General features: G+C 36.8%; 1 protein-coding gene across 1 annotated transcript in view; it reads left to right on the forward strand.

The window, feature by feature from the left end:
- The window catches only part of LOC106873829 (pleckstrin homology domain-containing family H member 1), a 949,845-nt gene that overhangs the window by 906,147 nt on the left and 33,840 nt on the right, over positions 1-9,858 (forward strand). The window contains exon 10 of the mRNA XM_052968478.1: positions 2,797-3,204. Within this exon, the coding sequence (XP_052824438.1) occupies positions 2,797-3,204 (408 nt within the window). The remainder of the gene's footprint in view (positions 1-2,796; positions 3,205-9,858) is intronic.

Here is a 9,858-nt window from a genome sequence, read left to right on the forward strand (position 1 = left end):
TATATATATATATATATATATATATATATATATATATATATATATGTATGTATGTATGTATGTATACATATGCATGCACACAGGCTTCCTTCAGTTTTCATCTACCATGTCCCCACACAAAGCTTTGGTTGACCTGGGGCTTTGGTAGCAAACACTTGATCAATGTGCTACACATGAATCTGAATCTGGAACAGTGCTATTTGGAAGCAAACTGCTCAACCATAAAACTGTGCATGCACTGAAATATATATATATATGTTTCCTGGAAAAAAGTACATGGGTCACTACATGGCTAAAAAATACCATATATCATCGTTATCATCATCATTTAGCATCTGTTGTCCATGCTGGCATGAGTTGAATGGTTTGACCAGGGCTGGTAAGCTGAGGGGCTGCACCAGACCCTATTCTGATTTGGTATGGTTTCTATAGTTAGATGTCCTTCCTAATGCCAACCACTCTGAAAATGTAATGGGTACTTTTATATGCCACTGGCATGGGTACCAGTTACATGACACCAGTATCTGCCACCACTACAATTTCACTTCACTTGATGGGTCTTCTTCTCAAGCACAGCATGTTGCCAAAGGTCTTGGTCATTTGTCATTGTCTCTATGAGACCCAGTGCTTCAAAGATGCTTTCTACATGCCACCAGCACAAGTGCTAGTTATGCAACACTGATATCAGCCACATTACCTCTGTGAGGCAATACACATACACACACACACTTTCTGTCTGAAGATACACTTCAACATGTTGAACTGTTAATCCCAATATATCTTTTTCTCACCCTGTTATCTTTCTCTCAATCCTTTCTGTCAAAGAGCGTAGGCTTCAAAAATCAAAGACTTTTCCATTCTTCTCGAGTGCCAAACTAATACACCTGCTTGTTGTTCCCTCACTTGTTGTCATCTTTTGTTTACTGTAAATTCGAACTATATATATATATATATATATATATATATATATATATATATATGTGTGTAGAGTGTTAGGTGTATTATTATATCATCATCATTGTAACATCCACTTCAGGGAAGAGGAAAAGGGGGAAGAAATGAATAGTTTGGAGAAATGGGTAGCTACATGGCCCAAAAATAGTACACACACACACACACACACACACACACACACATATATATATAATACAAATAATAAATGAGTATATGCATATATACGTACATGTATGTACATACCTACATCTACATGTATATATAGATGCATATCTGGGTACAGGACATTGCAAAAAAACGTGGACAAAATGATAAACAGAGTACAGAAAACACACAGGGCACATAGAGAACATTTAAATTTATATTGTATAAATGAGACTAGACTGCAATATCAAAGACTGGTTATTGCCAATTCAAATATGCTTGAGATAGACTTATTTCTGAGCTCACATCACATTCTGTCTGGTTTCTGTGACTGTAGAGGAGATAACCAATCCAAAATGCTTGCATCTAACAGTCTGGGTAGGTAACACTGTGAACTGATTTTGGTGTATTTGCACTATTTGTTTATAGTGAGAAATTTTCTCCATAACAAAACACAGTGAATGACTTTCCTACGAGTTCAAATATGCCTGTCATATATGAATTGGAAATAACCTTTTATTTATACACATTACTACTTAGCCCTGCCACTCCATAACTTCTTTCTTATGGTTATTATATAGATTTATATTATGGATCTTTTATTGTTTATTTCTTTCAGCTATTAATCTGTGGCCATGCTGGGGTTCTGCCTTGAATTTTTAGTCAAATGAATCGAACCCAGTACTTCTTTTTCTAAGTCCCCTACTTATTCTATTGGTTACTTTTGCTAAACTGCTAAGTTATAGGGATGCAAACTCACCAACGCTGGTTGTCAAGTGGTGGTGTTGGTGTGTGATGAGGCAACACAGACAGAAAGACACACACATGTAGATATACATACATAAATGTAGGTTAATTTGAATGGCTTAACAGATCCGACTTAACTGGACTTTTCTTAGACTGTTCTTTTCTTCTGAAAATTGGCCTTTGTACCTGAAATATAACGGTTTTATTAAACTTACTGCATTCTCAGAAGCTGTATATTTTCTCTCTTTTTATATTATATATATATATATATATATATATATATGACGGGCTTCTTTAAGTTTCTGTCTTCCAAATTCATTCACATGACTTTAGTCAGCCTGAGGCTATAGTAGAAGACATTTGTCCAAGATTCCATGTAGTAGGACTGAACCTGGAACCATGTGGTTGGAAAGCAAGCATCTTACCACACAGCCACACCTTTGCCTGTATACATATATATACATATATAAATACACACACACGCACACACACACACTCACACATAAATGATGAGCTTCTTTCAGTTTCCGTCTTCCAAATCCACTCACAAGACTTTGGTTAGCCTGAGGCTATAGTAGAAGACATTTGCTCAAGGTGTCATGCAGTGGGACTGAACTCAGAGCCATGTGGTTGCAAAGCAAACTTTTTATTTCTTTATTGCCCACAAGGGGCTTAACATAGAGAGGACAAACAAGGACAGACAAAGTGATTAAGTCGATTACATCGACCCCAGTGCATAACTGGTACTTAATTCATCGACTCCGATAGAACGAAAGGCAAAGTCAACCTTGGCGGAATTTGAACTCAGAATGTAACAGCAGACGAAATACCGCTAAGCATTTCGCCCGGGGTGCTAATGTTTCTGCCAGCCTGCCGTCTTAGCAAACTTCTTATCACATTGCCATGCCTGTGCCTTGATGACGAAAATTAATTTTTTCTTTTCTTTTGCAGCTTCTTGAACAGGGTGATAATTCATCAGTAAAAAACGACGAAGAAGAAAAAGGAGAAGAGGAAGACAGCAATTCATCAAAGTCATCATATGCAGTTACACCACTAACCCCAAAGTCTCAGACAGTATCTTTTGTTCCTTTTGCACCGCCAAGTTCTCCTAATGGTGTTTTTGTGCCACCCCAAAATTTGCAATATGTCTCTGCATTGGCCACACTGCCCAGAACTAAGTGCCAGCCAGCATCAATGAAATTCAATGAAGAAATATATTCTCAGGTGCCAAAACGAGAAATAAGGATTTCGACGTCAGATATCCAGAAGAATGCTCTTTATGATGAGTGGCCAACATCACCCTTTGATCGAGAACTTCCTCCAAGGCTCTTATTAGCTGACCCACCTGACTCAAACGAGGTGAGATTCTATTATTATTATTATTATTATTATTATTCAGTAGTTTTATTTTTATAGCGTGCTTTCACTTCACTACCGAGTGCAGCTCTGTGTACCTTGGGTATGTGCTGTGGTTTGTTGCAATGCTCTTATGGTTACTGTATTGAAAGTGTTTTGCGTAGGATGTGTGCAGTGCCCATTAGTGCAATTTTCTGTATGTTATATATTCTGTATCATTTCTTCTTCTTCTTCTTCTTCTTTTTCTTATTATTATTATTATTAATGCTGTTGTTGTTTTACTTCTCAGGATGTTTGGTCTTGTTTGTTCTGGTAGATTCTGTGAGAGCTGACAACAGCCTGCTGTCAGAGGTTTCACAGAGTCTCTTTCTGCACATTATAAGTTTTGATACTTGGTTGTTAATTATCATGGGAGACATTCAGCGTCCAAGTACCAAGCTCAAAATCCAGACTGTCCCCAGCAGAGCAGTCTTTTGGGCTTGCTCTGCTCTCATGTCAATTCCGATTTCTCAGACATATTTCTTGAGCTTGGTTGCTAAGTGTTCTGAGGGTCTCTGCAAGTACTGGGATGACAAGCACTTATCATCGTTATTATTATTATTATTATTATTATTATTATTATTATTATTATTATTATTATTATTATTATTAATGAGTGGGAGAGCAGTGCATGCTGTCGAAGAGATACTGGGGTAAAATATACAAAGCCCAGCATACCCATCATGACTATCTGTCTAATAAGGGTACACCATCTGTGCTCAACATGGTGAACTCATATCAAGATAAGCAACACATGGCCTTGTAGGTAAGGCCCTGTTAGAATTTTCTTCAGGTTGAGTAGCCCATTCTTCTCAAAAGATCCTTGAATATGGGCTGCTTAAGAATGTTAAACAAATCAACCATGTTTCCAGTGGTGAATTATTCAAACTCCAAAGAATTCCTGTCAGCACATGGCTATGATGCTCTCCCACTACTGCTGCTCATGATCAGAGAAGCACATATTGTAAGCCACCAATGAACATGCTAAACTGGTTAAGGTCAAACAACTGACAAGCAGTAAATCTGTGGTACTGAGCAGAATGTTTGCTGTAGCCCATCGTTTTTTTAAAATTTTTATACCAAGACCAAACATGTACATGATAACACTTCCAATCAGTTAAGATCAGAAGCCATGGAAGCCAGTGGCAGGTACTGCATCAGGCCAATATCATAATTATTATTATTATTACTGATGTTTTTCAATCACAACACTGTCCTACCCAGTGTCAACCACTCTAGTGTTACTTGGTCAGCATTTAACAAGGTGTTGAGTTGCGCAGCTATTTGTCCATGACATTCACCAAATCTTTTGATTCAGTAGCCTTGAACTCCATCTGGTCCCAGAGTCTTCCAGTTGCTCATTTTTTATGCTGATTCCCTTCACTTCCCTAACTGAAATTATTAGTTCTGCCTGTTTTGGGCAGACTGCTGTTTGATTCAGTTCTTGCAACCATTTAGCATCCTTCTTGCGCTCCTTGTCTTTGCTCCAGATATCACTTCAAAACCTTTGACTTTCATTGTTATCTGGTATCAACTTTTCATCTGTACACTCTCCATTTATTTCTTTATAGAATCTCTTCTTATCTACTCTGAATAACCTATTCTGGTGGTAACCCTTCATTCTTTGGTCATATCTTACCATCTTTGCTTTCTTTGCAATGAGACGCTATTTCATTTCCTCCATTACCACTTTCAGGTCCTTTCTTTCACTATTATACTTCCTTTTCAGCGCCCTGTATTTTTGTTCGCTTTTAAGTTCCCCTTTCTCTTTTCGGTCTGACACAGAAATGTCCTTCGAGAGCATATCAAAACTCCACATGTATTCTTCTTTTCCAACATGGATCTTTTCTTTTGTTACTCCCATTATATTTCCTTTTCTTGACATCAACTCCCACGTTTTCTGCTACAACAATACTTGCTGCCTTGATCAAATTATTTGTTTCTGTGATGTTGTTTGTTCTGATGTATTTCAGAATTTCATTGACATTTTTCGTTTCTTGGCTCAATTTCCACCAATCAACCTTTTTAAGATTGCAAATAATGTTGCTATCATTCTCCTGTAGGCTTGCCCTTATTCTGTAGTAGATTGCCTTTTGCTCATCTGTCATGTCACCATTAGTTTTATTGTCTTCTTTTAGATCATCTATATGTCTCTCATCAAGTAAACTACCACTCCTCCTTTCCTGTGCTATGAGATTACTTCTATTTGTAAGAACTGCATTTTCATCCTTATCTCTGCTATTTTCCAAGACCAGTCTTTTGATAGCTTCGAACTCTACTTCAGTGAACCAACGATGCTTTCTTATTGCTCTAGCTTGATTACATAGCCTGTGTTCCGCGAGTTGAAACAATCCCTTTTCCCTCTAATGATCATATATACATTGTCGGTAATCCCTAATTTGAGCACTATTTTCATTTACCAGGTTGCTCTAGTAGTAACACTCCATGACCACAGCATTAATTTGCTTGCTCCATCTATGCCATGTGTGGTGGTCCCTTTCTGGATATTAACAGGCTGGAGCTGGACCAAAATTTCTCAGCCTGCCAGATGCAACACTGTCACCATCAATGGCTTCAGTTTCATTACCCCTGTTTTTCACAATATTTTGTTTCTTCATTGTCCCTCATATGAGGTAGCAATTATCACTACTACTACTACTACTACTACTACTACTACTACTACTACTATTATTATTATTATTATTATTATTATTATTATTATTATTATTATTATTATTATTATTATTATTATTATTATTATTATTATTATTATTATTATTATTGAGTGAAAGAGCCGTGCATGCCATCAAAGTGACACTGGGTTACAAATATATGAAGCCCAATATATCCATCATGTCGACCTGTCTAATAACGGTATACCAGCTACATGGCACTCTTCTTTTAATTTTGACTCTATTAAGTTACTTTCGAGTTGGCCTTGGTGATGGATTATGTCAGCGATGTTTACCTTAGTGATGGATTGTCAATCGTATACAAAAGTAAAGAACTTTTCTCTCTATTATACTTCTGCTGAGTTACTTCAGTCCTTTATATAAACTAAAAAAATGAATTAGACTGACATTTATTTTGAACCTATGGAAGGCACACGAAATGCCGAAATATTGTTCAAAGCACCAATAAATAAGTTACTTTCGAGTTGCACTTTTTGTCATTAAGATGGCCTTGGTGATGGATTACGTCAGCTATGTTTACCTTAGTGATGGATTGTGTCAATCGTATACAAAATATAGAACTTTTCTCTCTATTTATTATTATTATTATTATTATTATTATTATTATTATTATTATTAAGTCAGTGAGCTGGCAGAATCATTAACACACTGGGCAAAATGCTTAGGTTCACTTTGCCTTTCATCCTTTTGGGGGTCAATAAAATAAGTACCAGTTGAGCACTGGTGTTGGTCTAATTGACTTAGCACCTCACTCGAAATTGCTGTCCTTGTGCCAAAATTTGAAACTATCATTATTATTGTTATTATTATTTCATTTACTTTTAATCTGCATGTTTGTTACAATCACTTGCCAAGACACCCCCAACGTCCTAGGGTGAGTGAAGGATAAGAGATGCTACATTATGACTGAAAGCTTGGGGAGGGGAAGTGGCAGGGACAGTAGTGAAATATCTTCATGTAATGCAACACAGACATTTAAATGGATAGGGTTTTTCTAAAGATGTGGGCAGTACTTGTCAGCACAAGTTTTTGGATTTCTTTGAGACATGGTTCTCCTGGGATCTTATCTAAATGTTTCTGACATCCTTTTTTTTTTATTATTATACCAAGGCACCTACAATAATAGGAACAGTTCTCGCTTTAAGATGCCACATCTTTTGTATTTTAATTTCCAGGCCCTTATATTTACTTACTTGTAAATTCCTTTACAAATATATTTTTATCAGAAGGAACACTTACATCTATTAGTCTATAAGTATTTTCTTCCTTGTCTTTAATAATCATACCTGGTTGATTAGTCTGGATTGTTCTGTCAGTATTGACTGGAAAATCCCTGAGAATAGTGACATTTTTACTTTCAACAACTGGCTCAGGATGATGTTCACACAAGTAAGCAAGAATGCTGATTTTGTAGAGTTTACATATTTTCCAATGTAAATACTGTCCTACTCTATTATTATTATTAATATTATCATTATTGTTGTTGTTGTTGCTGTTGTTATTATTATTAGTTAAGGTGTCTTCCCTTTGTAATAGTCATGTGTTTAAAAAGTTTGCCTCGTGACTTAAATAGGGTAGACGAGATCTGAGTGGATGTCTTTTGTTTTTGTATTTAGTTTACAAGATTCTTGCTGTGAACTCATGTATTGAAGCAAATTTTGTATCTTGAGAGGGTCATTATGTCAACAATAAACACACACATTTGTTCAATTTCACTTCTTTATTTATTAGTCAGTTGATTAGTTATTTAACCAACTAACTGATAACTTACTTAATCAGTTCTTTGTCAATATTTGCAACCTCATCAATGACAGACTCTATCCTCTCAATTCCAGGTCCATTTCAAATCTCTTTCTTTTAAATGAACTTTGTACGTGTTCTTCACTTGATACCAACTAAGCTGAAACCGTTTCTGGCTCTGTAGTACAAATGTCTTGTTTTCATAAGTTTTGAATTAAAATCTCCCACTAAACCTTAGTCGCAATTTATGTTCTTAACACCAGCTTAATGATAACTAAGTTATTTTACTAAATTCTTTGTTATATTTAAAATTAAATGAAAGAAACACAGAGCATCTCAAAAGAAATATGGTAACAAAAGGATTAACCCAACCACCTATCCCTGAACTACCTTTAGCTAAATTCAATCTGTTGGAATCATTCAGATTTGGTTACTACTCTAAGGATACCTTCCAGTCTTTCTTCCTTACTGTCTTGAAGATCCAACAAAAACTCACCTGCTCTTGACTAAATCTTAAAAAAAGAAACTGAATTTGTTTTACTGAAATTACTCTTATAAAACTGCCGTAGTAAGTATGGTAATTATAGTTCACTGCTAAGTATAGTAACACTTTAGTAGTTATGATAACTACAATACCAATAATAATTAAGGAAGCTATGTGTTTTGGTCAGTAAGTATGGTAGGTATGGGAACTGTGGTAACCATGATTGTTATAACAACTGCTATGTAACCTATAATAACTATGGTAGCTTTGGTAACTATGGTAGCTACTGTAGCTATGGTAACTATGCTAGCCGTGGTAATTATGATAACAGCAGTAATTACTGCTGCTGCTGCTGCTACTACTGCTGCTGCTGCTACTACTACTACTACTACTACTACTACTACTGTAAAATTATGTGACTAATGTTCCACACAACAAAGGTGACTTTATGATTTGATGCAAATGGTTGGATCTGTCATCATTATTTCTCTTAATCATGTTGTTTAACCCCGGGTGGATCAATGACCAAAGGCTTTCCAGCCATGACAATTCTGTGTTTTATATATATCATGGACTACACTGTACAATGCAGCTTTCTTGAGGATGGTAGGGTGTGATTTGAAGGAAATTTTACTGTTATTTCTAGTTAATTGGGTGACCACTTAGATACTCCCTTATTAACGCATCAACATATTTTTGCTGTTGCTTAGTATCTAACTTAGATAGATGTAAGCTAAACACAGCATTTATACAGGACTATAACTGAGAGAGAGAGAGAGAGGTGGGGAAGTGGTTTAGGAGGAGTTTGTGTGTGGTGGGGGAGGGGAGTTTGATAATTATCATTAAAAGACATTTTTATCTTTTATTTGTTCCAGTCATTAGACTGGTCTGTGGCCATGCTGGTGCACTGTATTAAAGGGTTGAACCAAACCTAGTGGTTTTTCTAAAACTTACTTATTCTATTATTCCCTTATACCAAACTGTTTAAGTCCAAACTGTTAAGTTAGAGGGACATAAACAAACCAACACTGGTTGTCAGACAATGGTAGGGGACACACCCACTACATCACTCACACACACCCCACATCACTCACGTACACACCACATTACTCACAAACATCACATCACTCACACACACCACATCACATGCACACACACCACATCACTCACACACAAACCACATTACTCACACATACACACACACACACACACTACACCACTCACACATACACACCACATTACTCACACATACACACACTACATCACTCACACACATACCACATCACACACACACACACACACACACACACACACATTATTGGACTCTTCCTTTATTCAATGATGGTTGAAGGTTTTGCATTTTCGAGCTGTACAGCCACACAGATGATTTGTTCATAGCAATCAAATGCATGTGCTGTACACTATCTCACTTCCTCCATCAAGTGAGCATTGCCTGTACAGGTACACAAGCGTTCCACATGTTTAGATGTCACAGTATTTACAGAGCAAGTAAAATGAAGTGTTATGCTCCAGAACTCAACGTACCACCCAGTCTGGGAATCAAAGCCTTGTGAGTGGATTTGGTAGACGGAAACTGAAAGAAGCCCGTCGTCCGAGACCTTTGGAAATGGGCTGTGCGTGAGAAGACCCGGCAAGCCAAGTAAGATCGTTGCCAGTGCCCCTGGACTGGTTCTTGTGCGG

This window comes from Octopus bimaculoides, chromosome 6, assembly GCF_001194135.2.
Source record: "Octopus bimaculoides isolate UCB-OBI-ISO-001 chromosome 6, ASM119413v2, whole genome shotgun sequence".
Taxonomy (NCBI): Eukaryota; Metazoa; Mollusca; class Cephalopoda; order Octopoda; family Octopodidae; genus Octopus; species Octopus bimaculoides.